The 26,922-nt window shown below is 34.3% G+C and overlaps 1 protein-coding gene across 1 annotated transcript; it reads right to left on the bottom strand.

The window, feature by feature from the left end:
- Positions 1-750: 750 nt before the first annotated feature.
- Positions 751-26,922, bottom strand: LOC123523086 (limbic system-associated membrane protein-like). Its single transcript, XM_053550328.1, has 8 exons — positions 26,565-26,922; positions 15,300-15,406; positions 10,223-10,427; positions 9,155-9,304; positions 4,853-4,978; positions 3,862-4,016; positions 3,088-3,232; positions 751-941 (listed from the first exon to the last, which is right to left on the bottom strand). Exons 1-8 carry the CDS (start codon positions 26,623-26,625, stop codon positions 751-753), a joined length of 1,140 nt encoding a protein of 379 aa, XP_053406303.1. The 5' UTR covers positions 26,626-26,922.

The following is a 26,922-nucleotide window of genomic DNA, read 5'->3' as shown; positions in this document are numbered from 1 at the left end:
TTGCAAAGTGCTTAATCCTCATAAGAATCTGTATTACTGCCAGACCATGCTTTCCAAAAACTTGAATGAGACAGTCATAAATTTTATTACGGAAGGTAATGCCCTCAGGTAATCGTTTTTACTACGCCGTGGAAGGAATGACATACATATATGGAATGAGCAGTAAAACTACAAAAGCCGTGTATAAGCATTGATACTAAAACATACATTAACCATTGACGTCACACCAATAATTCACGTACGTGTATAATTTTTCGTATAGATTTATATCATGGTTACGGCACAAAAGTAATAGCTTATATGAGCCAACAGGACTAACATTTTGGTCCATCATTTAACGAAATAAAAACAGAGTATGATCAAGTTTCATACTGTGTCAGAGTACTTTAAAACCAGTTAACGTATAAGTACCCTTACCCGCCTCTTACCGATCAACGCAATCAAGAGTGAAGGTAGTGGTTCAACTTACTTTGAACACTAAACAGCGTATCGTCCCAAACCAGGCAGTTGGTCGTAACATCATATGAATAAAACAGTTTGAATCCTGTTCCAAATCACGAAAGATTTGCTAGAAAGAAACAGTTAACCTGAACCCAAGGAGTAAGACATATTAATCGAAGTATTGTACAAACTACACATTCCATACAAAAGGAAAGTTACTAGGAAATACGTGCATAATACAATTGAGAAATGTTTTAATTTGCACTGATTCCAGCGCATTTTAACTAATAGAATTACATATAGAATATATTAGCAGAATATGTAAGAATTGTTGTTGTTACCCATTTTGTCTGACCAAGCAGGTCGCTCCGTCCATGTTGGATTTCCTGTCTTTATTCTGCCACCTCCTGATACTGGAATGTTTGATATAACTTTTGGTGTTGGTTCTGTGAGGTTTGGTCTCTTTGTTGTTGACTTTGCCTTCTTATGGACAGAATAATCTATCGAAAAAAACATTAAAAAGCATTTGTGAATCACATGTCATGAAATCTATGGAATTATCACAAAATAATTTCAAAAATGGTAACTGATCTAAATTTTCCCAATGGTACTTTCATATATCTTGTCTGTCAAATAGAGTGTTTCTACCAAAATATAGACTTTCCTTTCGTAAAGTTATATTTAAATCTGGTTTGAAAACACGTATCGAATAGAAATAGCCAAGAAGGCTTCCTCCTAAAAACAATGATTTAAAGCAGCGAAGGTATGAATCTACATAAAATCATAGAAAACAAATAGTTTCAAAGTCTTTAGGACATTGAATCATGTGCTAGTTCACAGGAGGGCACAGCTGTGGACTGGTCGGTTGCAAAACATCACCTGAGACGGGTAAATGGTGTGCGCCTTAACGCATTATAACAATTAAACGAGAAATGACGGTTGTATAAAATAGCCTTATTTGTTTCAAGCTTGCTTATGTTAACAAACTTTAGACGCGAGTCTATCAACAGACATTACAAAAATATTAATGTCTTTGGAATATTTATTTAGGATTTTGTCACGAACAAAAGAATTCCTGTAAAGCAAACTGCACGTTTCTGTGCATTTTATGCTGATTTCTACTTCTCAAGTAAAATGTTGGTTGTTATATCGCCGACACACTGGAACATATATTTAACACAAACAGTAATTTTATCAAACCAATACTGAGTGAAGAATACTTGGAAGCGACAGTCTAAGAATGTATCCACTTTTAAAAAAGCAGTATATAAACGGATACGAGTAAAATAAAGTTCTCGTAAAAGTACCCTGATCTTTAATGTTGTATTCAACTCAAGTGGATTTAGAAAGGCCTTGATCCCACGACACGCTTGCGCCGAGTGTGATCTGGTCTGGCGAAATCCGGGGGAGCCGAATGCACCATAATGTTAGCAGATCAATGTACTGCTTTAATGACCCTTTTAGCATAAATATATACCCATTGCAAGTGCTCTATATCAGTCGGAAGTGATATAAGTTTATACTAATAACGCTTAAAACTCGTTTGAAACGGATGCTATCATAACGTTATTCTTATCGTCATATTTGACATCTCAACTTAGGCAAGCAGGCAACCAAAATCGAATACTTTTCCATATCCAATGGGAGTGGAATACAGAGTTTTGTATTCATTAGTGAAATAAAGACTATTTCAAAAAGAAAATTCGCAAGTATATAATAAGAATAAATATAACACGTACAAATCACATAAAAATATGAAACACAAAGACAACAAGTCAAAAACGAACGCGGAATAAATTAGAGCAACACGCACATACAGTGGCAAAAACACAAGTCCAGACTTAAAATTGCTTCACTAAACATCTAAACGCTAAAACTCACTCCAAAACGGATAATTTCCAAAATGTTCAATTTGAATCTTATCCTGATCTATTTATCGGTAGCAGGATCTTAATCATTTTATGTCAGTATTTATAGTCCACGTCTTATTGACCTTAGAATGAAAGCATGGCAGAAATTCCTATTTTGGAAGAACAATTTGTTTGTTTGTTGGTTGGTTGGTTTTGGATTTAACGCTGTTTTTGAACAGTATTTCAAGCATGTAAAGACAGGCAGTTAATCTAACCAGTGTTCCTGAATTCTGTACCAGTACAAACCTGTTCTCCGCAAGTAACTGCCAACTTCTCCACATGAATTTTCAGAGGTGGAGGACAATGATTTCAGACACAATGTCTTTTATCAAATCGTCACGGAGAACATACGCCCCGCCCGGGGATCAAACTCGCGACCCCGCGATCCGTAGACCAACGCTTTCCCTGCTGAACTAAGCGGGCGGGCTGAACAGCTTCAGCCTCCAACTTTTTCTTATTTTATGTTTGCGAGCAACAAAAACATGCATTTGTTAACTTAAACTTAAATACAATTTAATATACTCTAGACCTCCAGTTCATATCTACCTGAGTGTCTATTTCCATTTAGACTTTATCTGACTCATGAAGCACGAAATATGACGTTTCTCAAGAAAGAGTGGCCAAAACCGATATTTTTGACATTCTTGTCATATGACAGCATATGACATTTACGGGAAATTGGCTAGATAAAGAACTTATAGAAGAACGCTATGACAGTATAGATACTGAAACGTACCATATAACAGCATTGATTCTTTATCATTTCCAATCATATTTTCAGCATAACATGTATATTCGCCAAAATCTTCTTGCTGTATATCTCTAACCCTCAAACTAAAGGTTTTACGTGTACTTTCTTCATTGCCGCTGTAAAGTTCAACCTGAAAATATTTTTAGATAGAGAATTAAAATGATTTTGCAATGACCATTCCCTACAAAATATACAACTTGTCAAATAGTATTTCATGACACTTACGAAGTATATCACAAGTTAATAGGGCTTTATCTTAAAACACTCACACTTTTTCCGACAGAAACAGTTCCACTAAATAATTACGTTGTCTGTGGTTTGGACATATCACAGCGACCAGGCAGAGTTTTGGCCGTGATTGTTTCCATGTAATTCTTTGGTACAGCATACTTGAAAATTAAATTCCAGCTCTACCAGTTATTCAATTATTGCTTGAGTTAATTTTCTTGGCCAAAACATACTTTCTTAAGGCCAGAGTGCGAATTTCCACAGCCAAGTACATATAAGCATCGTACGTGTGATTTAATTCACACAGCATACATGCTCTTATAGTCTCGATTTTTGAACGTCAGTTATGTAGCGACTTGTTGTAATGAATGACCACAACTTATTTTTGTGGTATCTAAAAAATCACAAATAACGTGAACTGAACAGATACTGTCTTCACGAATTTCTCCGGCATTTTACTTAGTATTTTAATCGAATAAAAATAACAAAAAACAATTCGCTCGTCCAAAAAGAATCTACCCAATCAATCACCTGATACTTGTCTTTGTTGGAAAGGTCAACATCACTTTCCCCTTTCTTCCAGTACATGACAGCATGTGGATAGGCCGTTATTTCACAGTCTAAAATTGTATCCCTTCCCAGATACTGACCGATCCGTTTAGTTGGTAAAGTGACCTCTGGTGCAACTTGAAACAAAAATGCAGGTAATTATGAATAACTGTTAATGATAATAACCAAGATTTATCATTAAACAAAAACTGATTTACTAAGTGCTTATTTTAAATATTAAATGCAATAGAGACCTTTTACAGAATAAAACAGTTTGATGTATATATTTTATCCCCTTACAAATTGGGAAATAGTCCGTTACACATTTTTGCAAGCCAGTATCAAAGTCCGTCAAAATGGCTTAAAATGAAATATTCATGCATGCAAGAATATAGTGCAGTATTTTTAAGGTTGGCAGAACTTACATACAAATGTGATAATTAAAAACTATTTCTGTTTTATTGAAATTTCAAATTAAAACTACTGTCTTCAAAGGATTTTTGTTTTTGTTTTAGATGGGCGTATTCTGCGTTTGTCTCTGGATTGTTTTTGTAATTGTAACATGTGTAAATGTTGAGTTCTGCTCAACCCGGGGCTAGACGTCGTGGACGGTAGCATGCATATCCACTGCCGTCCACAAACATCTAAAGTGAATTATGCACTACACCTTGTTCAAAGCTACCGATTTAATGAAGACTGTTTTAATAGATCTTGCAGCTTTCGGAAACAAATTGTTTAATGTTTTCATACAGTTTTCAAATTTACGTCGTGGAATTAATGGCCTTACTTATTTTTCTGCTGGAAGCCGTTCTACTTTGAAAGAAAAATACTGAAAAGTCATGGAAACCTAATAATGTAAACTAAATGCGTTAATTCATAGACCTTCTGATAAGTGCTTGAGTTACATTTTCACCAACAACGGATCTTCCATTCTGAGATAGAAAGAAAAATATCCTAATTCAATTATACTTACATACTACAAACATCTTAATTTGTCTAGTAACTGCCGGATCAACATTATTATACGCCACACATTCATATGTGCCATCGCAATATCTGGACACATTATGAATTATCAACACCTCTCCCGTACCAATCCCTAAAATAATAGGAATTCTCGTATGTATATAGTTTTAGATATTTTCTTATGCTATCACGAATTATTCTGACTGTATATAGGAGACATAATACGGAAAAATCATAGGGTTTACTGACAGCATACTGTCTGGACAGGATAATGTTCTTTTAATTTTCTTGAAATTTCTTTAAATGTGCCCCTTGCCATCATTTGCCAAAAACCTAGACATCGGAAGTTAATAGTCTAATCAAACGTAACTTGCCAAAAATGTTTATTTTCAATTATTTGATTGTCGAAAATATGCGTATGCATTTTCAAATCCTTATTGCAAAGAAAATAATTAATTTTAGGCAGACATTTCTGTTGTACGTAAAGCCTTCGTAAATATATTTTTCATAATAAAAGAACCTGCCGAAACAATAAGCAGCTCTTCCAAATAATAATGTATAAACTATAGTAAAAATTAAATGTCTGGGTGGCAAATCTGTATAAAATTATACATATAAATTTTCAGTATTTGAATATTAACAAAAGTACCAGAAAACACAGTATGTGAGTTGTACTAAACAAAACAAAGACATATTGATTGAAATTAATAGACTGATAAAATAGTTCTTTCTATAACGAATATAAAGAGTGTTAATATAAACTGACATTTATGGGAATGAAACTGTAAAAGTATAACAATAGTGTGTCTACACATTTTTAAAATCTTAATCTACAAACGGACGTTGTTGCGTCCTAAAACTAACACTATTAGCACGTCTAAGCTAGTCTGCAATGTAGAAAAATCTACTTTTATAACTTGTTAACGCAATACTTTTTTCATGTTTTTCTCTAGTACCCTACCACACAGCTAGATAGCTAGCAAACAACAACTCCACACAAAAGTCTACACTAGAAGGCAAATTTTAGAAAAAGTTGATAAAACAACTAGTTTAAATGTGAATGTTTGTTGAATTGCGTCTACACATATATATATCGATAAGATGTTAATTTTTGAGAGAGCCTGTATGTCAAAACCAATATGAACACACACAAAAATCTACTGCAAGATTTTCTCGAACAATGATTTAGTTCAATGATAAACATATCACCATATGTTACACATTTACTTGGCAACTGTTTTAACAAATCTGTTAACGGTTTTGCTTTACATCTGAAGAGAAATGAAGTAAAACCTTGGTACGGAAAAAATAATCAAGCAGTAAATCTTTGCCTTATTAGAAGTCAATTCTTTACATTCTAATTTCAGCGCTATATCTGCGGGGACATACAGACTTCTCCACTATTAAACAGGCGTATATAATGTATAAAGCAAGATTTCGTTCATTAGACCACAAATTTACAACCTGGCACCAAATGTATACAAAATTTCTTTTATATATCTATATTAAAGTATTACAATGAAATGTAAAACGTATTTTAAGAATAATTCGAAATGAGTTTCCCAAAAGAAAATGTAACGTTTAGGTACATTTTGTTGTTCTACTGACGTAAAATGTGACGGAATGAAACTCGTGATTAAGCGTTTCTACAGCGACACTCTAGTGCAACATTAATTCTATACCATCAAAAATGTAATCTATCACATTTGGAACCTCCCTGCTATCTTCAAATAGGTATTCTGTAATGTTTAATAAATGGCTGAAATATTTTAATGCAGCAAATGCGTGTTGTAAACTAGAAATGTACTCAAAAAGATGAATCATTAGGAAGTCTAGAACTGCAAAAATGATCAATATAAAATAATAAAATAAGAGACGAAATACGTTCGGGAAATGATAAAACTTTTCTCGAGGGATTAACACGACAGTATACTCCATGTATGTTTTTACTGTATACATCATGAGACAATTCGTGTTTATCCGTCGTGCTAAATTTGTAGAAGAATTGCTTCTTTAATAATGATTTTACTGTAATCGAAGTCTATATGTCTCCGTTTGAATTAAACGGCTCAATATGTTGTTGTTTTTTTCAATTAAACATCACAAGTAAATATAAGATTATTTAATACCAATCATGATATGTTTGAATGCAAGTTAACCTTAAAATCAAAATACAACATATTGCGTTAATGAATACATATAACAAATTGAATTAATGTATGAAGTGAAAAGTGTTTGCCTTCTCCGTAATAAGTTTGAATGGAAACTCTCAAAACAACCTTTGTGGTACAAATTGTTTTTCAGAAATGGAAAAGTATTCTATTGACAAATGTTTCTTTTTCAAGTTATTCTAATCGCATTTTTGTCAAGTATAAAACTGTACCATTCAGCTGCGTGAACTTAATATGTATATGCGACTGTAAAAGCATACCACGACCACTTTCTGAGCGCAAATTTCAGCACCAGTCTATGTTGAAAATACATTATTTCTACAAATAGCTATTCAATATTAAAGTTACTGATCATTATTTTTAACGATAATGAAATAAAGGTTTTTCAAAGACGTTTGGTTTTGATGACCTTTAATAAAATAACATTCAACTTTAAGCCCCTAGCGGGAAGAGCAAAGCTAGAAATACATGACAAAAGCAGTATCTTGTAATTTCTATTATATCTAAATTACTGAAACTTCATCGGATCTTCTATCACTTTGCATGGTTGCGTTCCATATTGCCAAAAATATCCTCTTATATATTTTATTAACTATATGTTTTATTAACTATCACAATAGCAGTCTAAAAGCTGTTACATGTATCAACGTATCTAAACTCGGTGTTGTAGTATTTCCTTGTTCTATGGAACTTCTCAGTACATTCAGTTTTATCATAATATAATTCCGCTTTAGCCGGTGCTAGGGGCTCGATGGGTGTTTTCTTATGAACAGACTTACTCAACACTGGGTCTGTTTTTTTGGCCTGGTTGCATTGTATGCTCCTAAAGGATCTTATCAATTTTATTCAGTGTTTCATTCGTTTGGAATACCGTGGATATATATAAATGCTTGGATTCATATCATGAAATGCTGGAACATCCTTACATATCAAATGATCGGGAATAGGAATCCATTTACCGATTCTTTGATGCCATTTTATTAAGAAATAGGAAAGCAACACGGTTTGTAAGGGCAGATTACAAATGCCGCTTTATTAATCGATTTGAACACAACAACGTTTCATAACATGAACCCTTGTAAAGAAAGTCCATATTCTGCAAAAAATGATTGAGTGGTAATAATGTATAAGGCGTGCCGTTTTCGGCCGCAAAACTCGTAGTAAGGATCAAAAGTTATAAAAACAATAGTGTAGATAAAAATAAATATGGAAAGTTAATTGTTCAACCTGTTTTCAACTTGGGACACACCAAAAGCTATTCACTTTAGGTTATTATAAACCAGATTTTTGACTGAATTCATGCCATATTAACATTCGTTATAATCTAACAAAAAGACAATAAATACTTTTGAACTAAGCTTCTTTTGTAGAAAAAATTGTACTTTTAAATTAACGTGTTGTGCGGTTATTGTGGTGCGCAGTCTATTTCGAAATTTAACAACGATATATTCGTAAGCTTTTGCAGCTGAATTCCTCGTTAATGTACATTACATTCCTGGAAAGGTTGCTTTTCCTATTGGATCTGTCATTGTTTTTAAACAGTATACCGACTTATCGAATCAGAAAGTTACATAAAGCTTCAGAGTAAGGGTGCCAGAGGTATATTACATGCCTTAATTTGCAAACGACTTCATGATTTGGTGTATTTCAGAGACGTTAATTGCTAATCATTTCTAAAGGGCATGTGTACACAGTGTTAATTACTACTTATCTATGACAGCCAATTTTAAAACTTTCAACAACTGTTCAATGTAAGTTCGTTGTAGAAATGCAACATAAATAATGCGAAAAGGTTTATAAGGAAATGAGCTTTGACTACCTTTAAAAGACATATTAACATGTGTTTTCAGAAAAGATTTTCATTAACCATTTTTATTCACTACTAGCAACATAAATGAACTGTTTGACATTACCTACTACACAAGCAGGAAAGTAATGTAAATACTTGAATACTGTTTGATTGGTAATATTCAATGTTTTAAAAAAACAATTTAAACGGGGGTAAAATTCACAAAAGCGAAGGATGAGATGGGATTTTAACATCGTTAAATTAGATCGCCAATTAGAAATTAAAACAGTAAAGCATGTAAAAGTTAAGATGATATAAAAAGGTAAACAACAGTCAATGAACTACAAACTTTTTTTAGTCTGTGTGCCTTCATTTGGTAATCTGTACCACTTGACATCCGGTGTAGGAACGCCAGTGACATTGCAGACGAGAGTTACAGTTTCTCCTTCCCGTACTGTCTGGTCACGACTTGAGAACTCGTTTATAATTTTGGACGGAACTAAGAGAAGAAGTATAAAATGTTTCAAATTATACAAGCTATTGTAAGTGTACGTGATATTTAACAGTAATGAATGAAACTTACTTTTTCCATGTTTTTTAACGAGAGAAAAACGCTCATGTAAACAAGGTAATTAAAGCACTATCTATGTATGTTTTATCTTATTTTTCAAAACTTGTGCCAAGGCTTAATGTTTACTCTTTTCTATTGCTCCGAAACAAATAAAATGGGGAGTATCCTTTCCTTGTTTTAGTATAAAAATCCCATATTTTACAGTACAAAAATTGCAATCCAATCAATACAATTTTCGCTACACTAACTACTAACCTAATGCAACTGCAATCTCCCTTTATAGATCCGTCTAAGTCAGCTAAGTATTTACACGCTTACTCCCCTTTTGTACAAATGTACTCACCTTCGAACTTAGCGTTAGAAAAAGAAAGTATTTAGTTTTCGTGCCTGAGAGACGTGTTTACAATACATTTCTAAAAATCGTTGTTTTTAAATCAAATTAAAGGTGTTGCTATGATTTTATTTAAACTCATATCACAAAATTCACACAGATTTTAGGAAGAGTTCAAGTGGTACCAAATCAACTCGTAAACGAAATTGATTGGTTTTCAAATTGCTTATTGTTTATTTTATGTTTGCAATAAAAGCATTGTTTAAAAACCTTCAATAAAATGCATTTGGTAGCGCTGTTGATTTGAGCAACTCGATTACAGATCTTCAAAACATGTACAACATTTACATATGAATAATACAGAATTTACCAAATCAACAAACATAACATTCAGTCCCTGTGCTAGGCAAAAATGTATTTTTCTCTATAATTTTTACCAACAAATATACACGTACTAACTGAACATCATAAATCATAGGTTTATCCGGTTTAGAATATCTTTCTAAATCATTTACCTAGTACAATTAACATGACGGTTTTTGTCATGACAGGGTTAGTGTTGATCTGGCATGTGTATTGTCCCCGGTCACTGTAAGCTGCCTTTCTGATATGGAGGTTCCAATCCTTGGTAAAAGGCCTCTCTATACCGATTCTTGGATCATCTGTGATACGCCTGTCATCTATTGTCAATAATGTTGACCACTGATCTGTCCATGCAACCTGTTAATAAATAAGAACGTAAACTAGTTATAGCACACTTAGCAAAAAGTAAATGCAAATGTGTTTTGGCATGTGTAAATGTTGAGTTCTGCTCAACCCGGGGCTAGAGGGCGTGGACGGTAGCATGCATTTCCACTACCGTCCATGAACAGGCTCAATCAAACCGAGCCTGCAACATTTTCGTTTTTGTCGTGTTGAGCGACCTGTGAAGTTTCCACTTTTCTCTATTTTACTATAACTGAGTGTTATTGTATTTTCTAGTCATTTGGTATCATGGAGTGCAGTCAATTTCATTATAACAGAATTCCGGTTACGCCGGTTCTACGTGCCCCGAGAGGTGTTGCACATTCTTTTAACACTCATGAACAGACTCAATGACGTCAATCTATTATTATTTCATATGTTTGCTTTTCATGCTTCAATGGTATCTCCTAAAAGATTTTATCAACTTTTTGTAAAGTTACTATTAAAACCTCTGAGAAGTTAAGATAACGATGCTAATCAAGTAGGCATATGACGAGTTGTAATGAAAACTCACTAGGCTAAAACTAAAACTGACACGTACGAATTTCAAAGATGCTGCAAGATGCAGCAAAAGAAAACTCCGCGCCAAACAAATCAGTGGATGTAGTACTGATAGAACAGGGGGTAATATAACGTTGCTGGTGCCTTTCTTGTAGACCCTAGGCAAACAGACAGTCTGATGGGATTTCACGAATGTTGGGCAAAGCGGCGTGAAACTCACGGTTTGAAAGGAAAAAACAATGTGGTTATTTAGATTACCAATTGGCATAATTTAACCTTGAACTATATAATGCCACACTATTCTGTTCTGTTAAACTATAAAGGCAAACAAAGTTAAGAATTATAAGTGTTTATGAAATATACCTGGGATCACGATAAGTAACTCTAAAACGACTTTTAAAGAAAAAGTACGTAAAATACCAAGGACGTAAATATCTCCTTCCAATAACTGCATAAATATATAGATAACATTTTTTTACTTGAAGAAATGTACACTTAAAACAGAACGGCTCGGAAAATTCACACCTTCATGCATGTCTGCTTTTTGTCATTTCTATTATTTAACAATTTAATATTAAAGGTCCTCTTACGAAATTTTGTTGGAAGATAAAATCAGTATGTCTTAAATCACAAGTTGGTTATTTGCGCTGCGCGATTACAAAACGCGCAGACTGGTTTATTTGCGTGAAACATTTGCGAAACTACTGCCAATATCATTGCGCAAATTACGCAAACGGTAATTATTGCAACACACTGAACAAAATATTTGGATACGCTTAAAACAATATTGGTAACCACCAATATGTGCTTTAGAAAGACACATTTACATGTTTTAGAGTATATGGATCAAAACTATTTCTATCTGGTGCATTCATCAAACTGAAAAGGAAAGGAATTTTTCCAAGTGATGTCCGACAGAAATTGCTTTCTTTTCTACCCTTGGATTACTTTCCTGTCTTATGAAACTTATTTATTAAAGTTGATGCCATTATTATGGGCAAGGCTAGACATTAAAATTTTGAAATTGAAAAGACAAAATTGTCATTTACGACATACATTGCACTGAAAAAAAGACCATCAAAACTATTCAGCGCCTGGGGGCGCGGAGAATAAGTTTTCTAAGAAGTAAGTAATTAACGGGTGGTCGTTTTGATAAAATGCATTGCTTCCTTCAAGTTTATCAAATATGTCAGCTTTATTCACCTTTCAATTTGTTTGATTTTATACTAAATCAGTAAATGTTACAAAACAGATCCAGTATGTTAAATGTACAAATCATTCTTTAATTAATATCAAAATAATAGACTAATAATTCTACTCTACTCATACATATACTACTGTACTCCTAGAAAATGCTCAAAAAGAAGTCATAAAATTTGAGTGCATATCTAAATACAGTCTTTTTTTAAATCTCATAGAATTGCATTTTGTTTATATTTCATTTTTGTTACCAATGCAAATATCATTTTGTTATACAGAATTAAAAGCTAATATATTTAGACATACTTATTCGATCCCCATAAAAGTCCTTTCCAGTAACGTAGATACATTTGTAACATTTATATTTATCTCTTCTGTTTTCTATTGTGGTGTGAACTTAATTTTATAATCATTTACGCATCCGATCATGAACACATGAAACACAGACAAATAAACATGTAGATAACACAACTAGGAAGATACGAAACATTTAAGGAAACATAATTTGAGCCGCGCCATAAGAAAACCAACATAATGCGTTTGCGACCAGCATCGATCCAGACCAGCCTGCGCATCCGTGCAGTCTGATCAGGATCCATGCTGTTCGCTAGCAGTTTCTCTAATTCCAATAGGCTTGAAAGCGAACAACATGGATGTGCAGGCTGGTCTGGATCCATGCTGGTCGCAAAGCCACTATGTTGGTTTTCTCATTTGCGATTTTACACCGGTTAAATGTTTACAATCTGTTATAGTTTCAGTACAGTGTAAACGTAAGTCATCCATGGTGTATATTAAAATATTAGACTTACACTTTATGATATACTTCGAAGTTTTTATGCTGAAGAAAAAAGTAAGTGTTACAGGAATTTAAAAAGAAAAATTAACGAAACGTATTTAAAAAGAGTTCAGTAATGCTTTGTCAAAGTAACTTAAAACAGTGTGCTGATTCAAGGTTCTTCATCGTATACTTTAAAACAAGCAAATTCGATGAAGTGGTATCCCCCGCAGAAAGGGTTTGTGGTGAGGAATAGCAAAGAAATATATCCGACAAAAAGTTAAGAATGTTACTTAGAAGCACATAATTTTAGTACATTTGAACTTAAAAGAACAGATGTAGAGATGGTACCTAAAAAATCAAATTGCACCTGATATTACTTTCTGTTGAAAACTTAATAACGGAGTACCTCAGTTATATACATGTAATGGTTTAACTTTCATACTTATTTTTCATGCTGAAAAGCAATATTTAATCTGACAATTTTGGTCCTACTTGGAAAGGTTAAGCCAGTGAAAGATAACTCTTCTAGGACTATTTAGTGTTCTGAACAAAGTATGCATAGATTCGGATGTCTTTCCCAAAAATACAGTTTACTTCAAGATCTATGAATAATCATTCAAACAAAATGTTAAGCATTATCTTTCATTTTCAGACGAACTAATTCAAAGACATTTTTAGATTTGTTACTGCCGATAATTTACAGGTATGGTATGATCAAAGGAAAGAAAACATTATACGTGAGAAAACATATAAATAGACTATATGAATTTTACAATATCGAATTGATCCACATTTTACAAAACTCGTTAATCAAGGCCTTAAAATATATGAGTTAAAACAGAGCAATACAAAAATGTATATCCTATCTGATGGTCACACCAAAAACATACTAAACCCTGTGCCGAAAGAAGTTATTTCACTTTTTATGACACGCACCTTGTGTTTACAAATGTACCTAATTTGCATATTGTCCGAAGCGTGCGGAATCGCATTTACACTGCGGAATATGCCATTACGGAAGCTTCTGTTAATAAAATGAAGACGATCTTTAGTATAATAAAATGGCTGTGTTAGTTAAAAAGAAATGACAATAATCTAATCCACCAAAACAAAGAAGCCGATGTAGCTGTCAAAAGTTCCCGTATTTACTGCACGGAGCTATGTTAATATATTGGTAGTGTGAGATAAGCGATATACATTTCAGTTTTGCACTTGATTTGTTGTTGTTATCGTTGAATAAGTAGCTTTAGGTACCATCTGTTTTGGTGAAGGTCGGACGTCACATGTTGATAATAAATATTGATGGAAAATGGAAAATAAAAAATGGAAAACTATTGTTGGGGGAAGCATGATCGGAGATTATGTAGGTGACTGGTGGAGGAGCGAGGTAGGGTGCATGTTGATTAATATTCATGGAAGCTTTAAGGTTTAAAAAAGAAAAAAAGGAAAATGAAATGTGGGGTGGAGGTTGGTGTGTGACTAGGGCGGTGAGGGTGACTGGGTGTGGGTACACAACTTCACATGTTGATAATAATTGTTCATGGCAAAATATGAAAGAAGTTTTATGAACTTCTACCAATTTGTTAGTTTGCTATGTACAATTACGTGGATTTTTAAACGATTAAAAGTCAATAACTATAAAGTTACTTATGAGATCCTGACGAAATTTTGTGTGCACTACCACATTAGGGTGATCTAAATTCGTTTTAAGTGTCATAGTTCTAAGTCAAATATGTCACACGTTATGAAGCAGGAATTGCCACATTTATAGGATCCCATATAATTAACACTAGAAATTTCTAAGAACCATAGCTCTAGTGTTGCTTTGACAATCTGACTGAGTCTTGACGGGCCACATTTTCCTATAGTGGTAAACATGTATATCAAGTTTTATTTAAATATTTCTCACCATTTTCTAGATATGGCTCCGGACGGGCGGACGTCCGGACGAACGGACGGACAAACGGAAGGACAGCCGGACGGACGAACGATCCTACAAATGGGTATTTATATGGCTTCTCTTTTGTTCCCTCTATTGTTCTTTTAGCAACGTAGAAGAAAAATAGCCACATAAAAGCCTACGGAATGAATGACATCAATGAAAACGTACAGGTACCTGTTGTTCCTAGCCATGTAAGCTCGGACGGATGGACGGACAACGCCAAAACTATATCCCTCATCCTTTGGTGGAAATAAATAGTTTGAGAACTTACTGATTGTCTCTCGAATGTATTTCAGACAATGTCAAACATTCTTGTTTGTTGTAACCATATCAGATAACACTTCAAGAGATTAAAGAGTGCATCTACTATTTTGTGTTCACATATATTGTGTTTGTATGATATGAAAGGCAAAAGTTGAATTCTTACCTTATGTTCACCGAGGTTGTCTACAGAGCATGGCAGGACGGCAACTTTACCTTCCTGGACAGTAACATTGACCACAGGAACATCAAAGCTAGGCTCCAAACCAAACACTAGAAATCATATAAACGTTTCTGATGGTTATTCAAGAACATTATCATGTTTACAGGAAACAGTCATGCAGTAGATAATGAAGCATTCATGTATCCTCCGGATAATTTAAAAACTGTTAAAAACGGCGTTTAACCCAAAACAAACATACATTTTATTTAGATAAACAAATGCTAAAATAATTAACAAAGCATGTATAGCATGTTTTATTTTTGTGTCATTAAATATATGCTTTTTCATAAAAAAAGAAACACTAAACGTTTAAACTAACCTCAGGCTGGAAGATATCCACAGAAATTATGCAATAAACTGAACAAAGTACAAATACAGGAACTGGAAAACCTTTTTCCATATTATTCATAAGGAAGATCGGTAACAGTATCTCAAAACATAAAAAACATGTTAGTCTTATTAATACTGTTGTTGATAACTTATAAGACATAACAAGTTGCTTCCTGTAATGTTTAGAATGTGGCTGCTTGTTTTATTTTTGAACAAAAATGTATACATATTTTTCAAACGTTTTATTTTCTCACATTATCAAACCTGTTTATAAGATTCTTCTGTACTCAACACAGTAACTCGAGATGGTGATTCACATGGAGCACTGAATCAACGCCACTACGCTACAACATTCCAAACTGAAGGCGATGATAAATTATGCATTCAAGACCGATCCGTTGCCGTTTGCGAACGTGCATATTTATATGGATTTTTTCGTCTCCAAAAAAGAGTTACCTTTCATTTCACATGAATAATCATTCTACATCTGTGATTTTGTTTTACATTGAGCAACCTATATCTAAATATATATTTCATTTAAATGGTATGCTCAGCGTATTTATAAATGTTACAGTGCGCAATACTGCCACAAGTAATTTCATGAATCATTATGGAAGCAAATATTATATTCGTTTTTTTTTAAATTTTATCTTAGAAATATTAAACGGTAACAGTCGATGCTAATTTGCTTTTCCTTCAAATATAATTTCCAATGCTGCGGAATGATTTACTAATTAACCGTTCTAGCTTGATTTAAACTTGAGCCAAACATTTATAGTTAAATCAAAATTTAGACATGTAACCAGTATGACTGAGAAACCCATATAATGCCCATCTATCATTCAAAGGCCGTGCCCAATCATAATATATCAATACGCGTACTTCTTCTCAATTTGGGAATGTCTAACATAAGAGAACTTAATAAATATCGAGTAGTTTTGTAAGAAATATACTAAATTTATTTATCTATAACAAAAGGATAAAATTAAAGTGTGTTTCACGATGCCAAATGCCGCGTCAATGATTATGGTTTATTCATAAAAACGTACATTATATGGGCACACGTGATCTTGTTCAGGGAGATTTAGTTTATAGTCTGGCAGACCTTCGCTATCACCATAAAAATCTTTATCATATGATGTATGCATGATTCATGCTAAACCACATTTTCTCGTGAATGTTTTGGACAGCATAATTATGTTTGAAATGCAAGAAAATAAAATGATTCTTCGACATCTGTACTAATAGCTTAATGAAATTAAATATTTGAGTAATAAATCTGTAAACATTTAAATTTTTCATACTCACGGATATTTTGAAACTATGACATGACAATATTATTATAAGAATTTTCATGCTTCAATAAAGAAATGTAACATGACATTTCTTTCTTTTATATCGCCATATGTTTCCTCCAAGTGAAAATAAATCAATGTTTCTCCCTTTATGCGTGGACAAAAATGATATCACCAATAAAAGAAATGTATTTAATCAAACCTCAACCTCTTCTGCTAGATTTCTTTACAAAACTATGAAAACAGACTATTCAGACCTAAGAAAAGCCTCATTCAAGTTTCCGAGTGAAATTTTCTTATTTTGTCCGTTGTGCTTTTGATACGGAATATCTTTATAGTGGCGTTTATCCTTTCACAGAAGTATTCAGTGTTATTGATTGCAACCCCACCCCCTTCCCCCTTCCCCAAAAAAAGAGCGTGGCTCCAAGGAGATCTCGTAACCAGACGATGAATATATATATCAACCAATACTATCAAAAGTATCCAGGACTGTGGCATTCCAATATGTAGCACTGATACGTCCGATATTGTTCCTCTAGTATGACACATACCATGTCGACAGACATTATTTACCTGCATATCTTCAGGTTAGCTCTCTTACGTACATAAGCAATTTGTCTTTGTTTCTAACTACTGATGTAATTGTACAAATGTCTTTACAATTGCAGACAAGAACATAATATTTTATATACAATAATACTGTAATTCAGATATAGTACTTTAATGCAATCATTCAAATTCTTCCTTCTGCCGAGATACAAAACTAACAGTTATGTAGGTTTGTGTATTACCCTCTATCTTTATGTCATGGAAAAAAATCTTGCAATTTAAAAGTTAAAAATTGTCACTGATGGACTCACGGATGGATTGAAGAAGACTGAGGCTGAGGACGAAGATTGGTGGCAAGTGTGGCAACTTTCCTATGGTAACACTTCATTAGGGACTTACAAATATACTGAGTACATCTAGAAACGCAACACTTGGGTCTACAGTCAATATTTTTTAAACCGACGATGCCTTGCATTGGTAAATGCAAATGGTGGTTTTACACCTTATTAACTGTGTGCTTGTTCAAACGTGAATTTGGACCCTTGGTATAATTCAAGTATACATGTCGAGGGTAAAATCGTTGCGTTTCTAGATGTACTGAGCATATATCATAATTATAAAAATCCAACTACCTTTTATCACAAATGTAATTAATGATATCATGTCATTCCAGGAGGTGAAAAATCAGTGTTGAGCGGGGCGACGTTCGGTGGGGCGACGTACGGCGGTGCGGCATTTGGCGGCGACATTCAGCGAGGCGACGTTTATTAGGGTGGCGTTCGGCGGGGCGGCGTTCGAAGGGGCGCCATAACGACGCTTATCGTTGTAGTACTGCCACAGAACGAAATAACAATGACAATTTATTTTATTGATGTTGGCCACCGGCCAATATCAACAACTATTTGCACATGATATATAACAATGACTGGCACCAAAGAGAAATTAAGCAGAGTACTTATTGTGTACAACATATATAAAATATTATAATGTTACCAAAGCTTCTTTGGTACACTTAAATACAATCACATGATACATGAGTATAACTAGGCGTAACCTATGAATCAGTCAGCATACTTATTTGAGCTGCGCCATTGGAAAACCAACATAAAGCGTTTGCGACCAGCATGGATCCAGATGCGCAGGCTGGTCTGGATCCATGCTGGTCGAAAACGCACTGTGTTAGTTTTCTCATGGCGCGGATTATTTGTTAATACATGTTTTATTTTTTAAAATTGCGACAAGCTTTTCGAAAACGATAAAAAAATGAAGTTTCATGTTAACTTGCTGCATGGACCTTCCAAATTCATGACAGTTTTCTTTCAAATTCATTCCTATATCATTTTTTGCCTTGATATACGAATTTTCTGCAATGCAAAACTTGTAAATTTAATCTTCCAAGCACATTTTTTATACAATTGCAAGTCGAATATGGGATATACTTTCAGGTGTATACTTTCAAACTATTCAAAACCATTACCAAACGCAATAAAAATGAACATTTGCAAATTCATATCTACCAAAGTATGTGATAAACTGTATTTTAACCCTCTTTTTTTACACCAAACCAAATCAATTTTGTAAATAAATTATGCTTAAAATTCATTAACTTTAAAAAATCACTTTTTCACTTTGCTCAATTTTTCATTTGATGATGAAGCAAATGAAGCAAATGATATTCTAATCAGAACTTTAAAAGCACCCTCTCGACATGTGTTGCTTTAATAAGTCTACTGTAAACTTATAAAAGCATTTAACAAGATGAAATAAATACTTCGCTAATTACAAATTAACATTCCAACAAAATTAGCTTTGTGCAAAAGCTAGTTAACTGCCCGTTTATTGTTAATATTCATCATTAGGCCTAAAAAGTGTTAGTTTCCGGTAACATGCTAACAAAATTAGGGTAGGTAGGTGGGAACATTTCTTTTTTGAATTTTTTTATTAAGTGGGACTTATATAAATAAATACAAATAAGGGGGTTATGCCTTCAGAACATCAGTAAAGTGATTTCTAGTATCACTGACCATATTTAAAGCATAAAAAGTGCAGTTTTGCAAACAAAAAGTTGAAAAAAAATTCTCTGAGGCCATAAAAACATTTAGGATCGGGCCAAAAATTTAAGGTAGGTCGGGATACCGGAAACAAACATATTTTAGGCCCTACTGAGACTGAAAGATCTGCGAATACGTATACTCGTATGCCAGGAAGGCAGAGAAAGAAAACAACTTTCATTTAGAAAGTCTCTTTTGGTTTATATATTGCAACAGCTGGTTCTCAGCTTGCTACTGCATTTACAATAGCTCGCACATAAAGCAAGGTAGCAGCCGCTATGGGATTCTAAAGTTTCTGTCCTTTTTGTTCTTTTCAAGCAAACATCCTGTAGTAATACTCCGTAATTTATTTATGACCGCTACCCATTTTCCCAAAGTCACGAAAATAAATTGAATGTAATTTATGTTTTTATGCCACAAGCAAATATCTATTTATATGTACTAGAAGTAAATACTGTACTTCATTGATATATGGTCAAATATCAACGCAAATGAAAATTCTTTTCCGAGATAAGGCAGGATAATGTGTTACTTTATTTTTGTCATGATGTCCTTGCCCTATAACGAAATTTCTCGTTTGTACATTACAGACATTTATGATCCGATGTATTATTTTCAAGTGATTTTTGCTTTGTGTTTTCCTTTTATATTCAAACCACTTATGTAGAAGTACAAACAAAAGAAAAGATCAATGAGGGTCAATGGGTCTATTTCAGTCACATCTTCACATCGAATAATGAACAATGTAAAACTTAACATTTAAGAGGGTTTTTTGTTTGGATACTTAGAAGATGCTTTTTAAGAGGCATTTTCGCGATTTAATTATATCTTAAGGATCATTTTCATATGGTTTTCAGTTTCAATTTCTGTCGTGCAATTGTTTGTTTAATTATTTCCCATGCGTCTTCGTCAGTAAATGTAGATTATTAGTTTAAATAGACTTTCTTCTGCTCTGTCTAAAATTCTATATTGAATATAGCCATTTTAACTCCACAATTCGGAGAATAGTGGGGCTATTCTACTCGCCCCGGCGTCGGCGTCGGCGTGACCTTTCTTGGTTAAAGTTTTTCGGCAACTTTCGTTTTTCTATCATATCTTTGTTACTATTGCTTATATCTTACTGTAACTTCACATAAACATTGTCCAGTATACAATCAAAGTTTGTGTAGGGGCTGAGCCCGTTATATCCAAGGTCAATGTCACCAAGGTGTTATACTTAAGTTATTTTTAAGGTTAAAATTTTTCGGCAACCTTTGTTTTTCTGTCATATCTTTGTTACTATTGCTTATATCTTACTATAACTTACATAAACACTGTTCAGTATACAAACAAAGTATGTGTAGGGGCTGACCCCATTAAACTCAAGGTCAAGGTCACCAAGATGTTATACTTAGGTTATTTTAAGGTTAAAGTTTTCCAGCAACCTTTGTTTTTCTGTCATAGCTTTGTTACTATTGACTATATCTTACTGTATCTTTACATAAATATTGTCCAGCATACAAACAAAGTATGTACAGGGGCTGGGCCCATTATACCCAAGGTCAAGGTCACCAAGGTGTTATACTTAGGTTATTTTTAAGGTTAAAGTTTTTCTGCAACCTTTGTTTTTCCGTCATATCTTTGTTACTATTGCTTATATCTTACTGTATGTTCACATAAATATTGTTCAGCATACAAACAAAGTATGTGCAGGGGCTGGGCCCATTATACCCAAGGTCAAGGTCACAAAGTTGTTATACTCGGAATTATTTTCATGTTAAAACTTTTCGAAACCTTCGTTTATAGACATATCTTTGGTAATATAAAAGATAATGACTTGAAATTAAAAATATTTCTTTATGATCATCATCTGCAGGTGTGGTTTCAAATCCCATTACTCTAATTGTATTTTTGAAAGAATTATGCCCTTTTTGTACTTTAAGTTTTTTTGCAATCTTCGCTTTCTGGATATAACTTTAATGCAATATAAGATAAAGACTTGAAACTTAAAATGTATCTTTATCATCATCATCTGCATGTGTGATAACAATCCCAATAACTCTAATTTGTGTTCTTGACAGAATTATGCCCCTTGGTGTATCTTCCTAATCACTTGCCCCTCATCGATGTGGGTTCGAGCCTCACTCGGGGCGTTGAATTCTTCATGTGAGGAAGCCATCCAGCTGGCTTACGGAAGGTCGGTGGTTCTACCCAGGTGCCCGCTCGTGATGGAATAATGCACGGAGGGGCACCTGGGGTCTTCCTCCACCATCAAAGCTGGAAAGTCGCCATATGACCTAAATTGTGTCGGTGCGACGTTAAACCCAACCAAAAAAAAAAAATTAAAGTAGAGGTCTCTTATTGAGACATATATTCATTTTACTGTCAAATTGCCGAATAGTGGAGCGCGCTGTCTTACGGACAGCTCTTGTTCACACTTTAATCACATTTTATTCCGTATTTCCATCATTTAAATCATTACTTGTCAATTCGTAGATAGACTAAGGTCTGCTTTCACTATCAAAACCATGAAAGCAGGACTCGGACTGACTTCTTCAGGTAAGGTCGGCTGAATGAGACCCTCTGTTGTCATATGCGTAGCTTTTCATGAAATGATTTTAGACTGAGATTGCTTCAATTACATGCATCTTATTTTACTTAAAGCTAGAATCACACTGCGCCGGATGGGCTTGCGGATGATTTCCATCCCCGGATTGCTCCGGATGTGTAAGAAAAAAAGGGTTTTGCGAATTTGTAACGGTCTGCAATCTCTAATGCAATCGTAACAGAACTTTAATTAACCTTATTAGAACCGGAATAAAACCGTAATAGCTCGTTTTTTTTCCACAGTGATTGTCTTCCGGGCTGTTACGATCTTTTCAGAACTGTCACGGATTATTTTCAGATTCCTTACGGATATATTATCCGTAACAAAATTATGAACATGTTCAAAACTTCGCACCGTTACCCCTGGGATGCTCCCAATTTCTGAACGGATATACCGGATGACTTACGAATGAGTTTGGAGTTCTGCGAATGTTACGGATGCTATCCGGAACTCATCCGCAAGACCATGCCGGACAGTGTTATTCTAGCTTAATATATAGGCAAACTTTGCAATACGGTTTATCAGAGATCATGTTTCGTGATCGGAAAGGCGTACGTCTTGTGATATACATGCTCAGGTTTAGACGATCACCGGCTGGTGAATGAAGCATTTCTTCGTCAATTTACTTATAAGGAACTATAGAGTTCAAATGTTTATATTAACAAGCAAAATCGATGAATTGGTATCCCCCGCCGAATGGGTTTGTGGTGAGGAATGGCAAAGAAATATATCCGGCAAAAAAGTTAAGGATGTTACTAGGAAGCAAATAATTTCTTTCATTTCATTACATTTGAATTGGCGGGAGGGGACGGGAGGGGGCGGGAGAGGCTACACCTTCACATGTTGATAAATATTTATGGAAGGATTTTTATTCATTTCTTTTGGGGTGGGGGGGGGTGGGGGTGGGGTGGGGAAGCTGACCGGGTGAGGAAGATCTTCACATGTTGAAAATAAATATTGGTGGAAAATAAAAAATGAAAAAAAAAATGTTGGGGGCTGGGGGTGGTGGTGCATGATCGGGATGGTGGGGGTGACTGGGTAGAGGAGCTAGGTCGGGGGGAGGGTACAACTTTGCATGTTGGTAAATATTCATGAAAGGTTTAAGGTTAAAAAGAAGAAAAATGAAAAAATGTGGGGTGGAGGGAGGGGGAGGGAGTGTGATCATGGATGTAGGGGTATTCGGGTGTGTGTACACAACTTCACATGTGGATAATACATGTTCACGGGAAAAAATGAAAAACGTTTGATTGAATTCCACCAACTGGTTAGTTTGTTATGTACAAATATGTGGATTTTTAAACAATTAAAGGGCAATAACTCCGAAGTTACTCAAGAGATCATGACGAAATTGTCTTTGCACTACCACATTATGGTGATCTAAATTTATTATAAGTTTCATAGTTCTAGGTCAAATTTGTCACAAGTTATGAAGCAGAAATCGCCATATTTTTATATAGTACCCTATATAGTTACTAGAAACTACTGAGGGCAATAACTCTAGTGTTACTTAAGCAATCTGACTGAGACTTGACGGGCCGCATTTCCCTATAGTTTTATTAAAATATTCCAAAAAGATTCCTAGATATGGCTCCTTACGGACGGACAATGCCATACTATATCCCTCCGAACTTCGGCGGGGGATAAAAATCACGCTTCACACCGGTTGTACCGTAACATTGTCCTACATAATTTTCGATATATCAGTTTTCAACTTTTTCAGCATACACATGCAGATATTTTGTTGAATTAATTCTTCAAAAATTACCCATTGAACCAACAGGCACTATAGAAGTATGATCCTGTAGATAATTTTCAGATTGTTTCTGCCCTGTTAATTATAACTTTTTTTATACTTTAACCACATGTTATTCCGTATTTCCAAATCGTTACTAACATTGCTCGTTGGTTATCGGATACAGGGTATACGCTGTCTAGGAAATCCATATTAGGCGAGAGCGAAAGATTTAGAAAAAAAGTGTCTGAATTTCAATATTGGTGACGAATATCTAATAATTGTTTTATATATTTTATGGAAACTTTTCGTATCCTACTGATCCGATAGCCTGATATTACAAATATACCTTTTGCTGTATTTTTGTTTAATGCATTTTGTCGCTTATGCACATGTATGCAACGTTGTTTAGCGCGTTGGCGCCATTTTACACAGTGACGTTACGTCAGTTCCGCTATTTACGTATTACCCTGATGAAGCCTTTTGGCGAAAAGTCGGTATATTAAAACTGTAATTGTTTTTCTTTGTGTTTGATGTATACTTTATTTACATTTTCTTCCCTATTTCCATCATAGAATATTAGGTAAAATGACCTTGTACACGATATATGCTGTCTATTCGAAATTTGAATTTATACAGGTTATCAGTCATCAAACTGGCGTAAAAGCAAAAAGAAACAGAATTTTATGAGGAAACAGCCATTTGAAGAGCCGCAAGAAAAAGTGTCAGCATTTTAATATTGGTGACGAATTATAGTAATTTCAGGATATCTTAGTATCTGATAAATATAAATGTGCTTATTGCTATAGAAATAATTGCTATAGAAATATTGCATTATTATTTATGTACAGTCAAACCTGTCTATAAAGACCACCCTTAGGAGAGCAAAAGTGTGGTCTTTATTGGGAGGAGGTCTTTATTCACAGGTTAAAATACACTGTTAATGTTAAAATGGGAAACAAAACATGCGGTTTTTAGAGCCAGGTGGTTTCTGTTCAGAGGTGGTCTTTAACACAGGTTTGACTGTATGTTATTTTTTGTATTATGGTATGATATTAAGTAAAAGCATCTGACAATAAATGTAACATTGATATAGTCTTGTATTTGACAGTACAATACTGTACAACTAGTATCGGCCTACCTGTTGAAAATATTTTTTCACTATTTCAAGATATTTGGACTGTACTCTTTATTAACCAGGTTTTCTTGAAAACCTGAGTTATTAGATTGGGGTATGTCGTTGGGCGGGCGGGCGGCGGCGGCGTGAAACTGGTGTTTCCGGTCAATAACTTTTGTTTCGGTAAAGATATTTGAATAAAACTTGGTATGTATGTAGCTTATATCAAGACAAAGGCTGGGATTGATTTTGGGGTTTCTGGGTTCAAAGTCAAGGTCACTGTTACTTAAAATAGAAAAACGGTTTCCGGTCAATAACTTTTGTTTCGGTAAAGATATTTGAATAAAACTTGGTATGTATGTAGCTTATATCAAGACAAAGGCTGGGATTGATTTTGAGGTTTCTGGGGTCATGGTCAAGGTCACTGTTACTTAAAATAGAAAAACGGTTTCCGGTCAATAACTTAACTTAGGAATGAGCTATCATGATGAAACTTGGTGTAAAGAAAACTTATATAAAGTTGTAGCTTGGGATTGATTTTGGGGTTTCTGGGATCAAGGTCAAGGTCATTGTTACTAAAAATAGGGTTAGGGTTAGGGTTAGGTTAGGGTTAGGGTTAGGGTTAGGGTTAGGGTTAGGGTTAGGTTAGGGTTAGGGTTGTGCTTTAAAGTGGTGCACTGTGATTCAGTGTACTTTTTTATTCTTATGAAAAGTGTTGAAAACCTGGTTTCGTGGCATTGCCGCGTTTCTTGTATTACTTTATTATTTGTCAAAAATATAAGACGTTTTTTGTCCTGCTCGAAAACAGGTAAAAAGGACATAAAAAGTACAGAGCAAAGAAAATGAATCCCAAGAAGAAAACTAATGTTAGGAGGGCATATTTTAATGTAACTTGACATGTCTCAATAAGCAAAGAAGCCGTTGGTACAACTGAGTTTACAAAATTAAATTGCAGTTTAAAGGCTGAATAGATAATGGAATATTACAGCTATGTTACATTTATTGTCAGATACTTTTACTTAATATCATGTCATAATACAAAAATAAAAAGCATACATTATATTTATCAGATGCGAGTGTTTCAAAGTCGAGAACACCCCTCGTCTACTCCGCGTCTGGCTACTTCCGTGAATCGAGGAAATGAAAATATTTTGCCACAGAAAGATATATTATGTTAAAAAAAACTTTCAAACTGTAAACATATATCTGCGCAAATGTCTGAAAGAAACAAACAGTCTTGTATTATTGCTCCCGTTCTATTACGAAGCAGTATTTATCGCTTTGGTTTATCTAAACAGCATGTTTACAATCTCACTTGCAGCGTACATTCTCACGAATGTAATCCAGGTGTTATAGAAAACAATTTCAATGTTATAACGTGTATTTGGTCCGCTTTGGCCCGCTATTGGCAACGATCCGTTAATAGCGACTCGACTGTAAGTACTTCCAGTACTAAATCAAATGTTATTTGAATACAAATAAAATCATACATATAAACTTGACAAAATATCTTGTTCTTAAAACACAAAACTAATTGTCATACATACCATCCGACAAACCATTCAACAGTACTCCGCTAAAAGACAGGAGTATCACGAGTAAATTCATTTTATTTCCACACTTTTAACACGGAGTAGACTAGCTAACACGGAGCTACTTTGTTAGATGTCAATGTCTCAAAGGATCATATGTAAAACTTTTAACTGAAGTCACTTGAAAAACAACTTCTGAAGTAACTGTGTAAATACTCTTGTACATGGAATAATATTTGACCTGCAAACTACCTCATGTGATAAGTCCTCTATATTCCCTTAACACTTGTGTTACTGGAGGCTATAAACACAATAGCTAGAGCTGAAATAACTGTTACACATAAAGCATGTAATACTGAATTATTCTCACGTG

The sequence above is a fragment of the Mercenaria mercenaria genome, chromosome 8 (genome assembly GCF_021730395.1).
Source record: "Mercenaria mercenaria strain notata chromosome 8, MADL_Memer_1, whole genome shotgun sequence".
NCBI lineage: Eukaryota > Metazoa > Mollusca > Bivalvia > Venerida > Veneridae > Mercenaria > Mercenaria mercenaria.
Note: the sequence above shows the minus strand (reverse complement) of the source record. Positions and strands in the feature narration are given on the sequence as shown.

Bases quoted from the DNA above. Each gene is read 5' to 3' on its own strand.
- LOC123523086 (XM_053550328.1), bottom strand. From the start codon at position 26,625: ATGAATTTACTCGTGATACTCCTGTCTTTTAGCGGAGTACTGTTGAAT. The intron at 9,305-10,222 runs GTAAATGATTTA...TTCTTCTCTTAG, and splicing joins CGTCATGTTAATTGTACTAG to TTCCGTCCAAAATTATAAAC. The intron at 4,979-9,154 runs GTTTGTAGTTCA...CTATTATTTTAG, and splicing joins AGGCACACAGACTAAAAAAA to GGATTGGTACGGGAGAGGTG.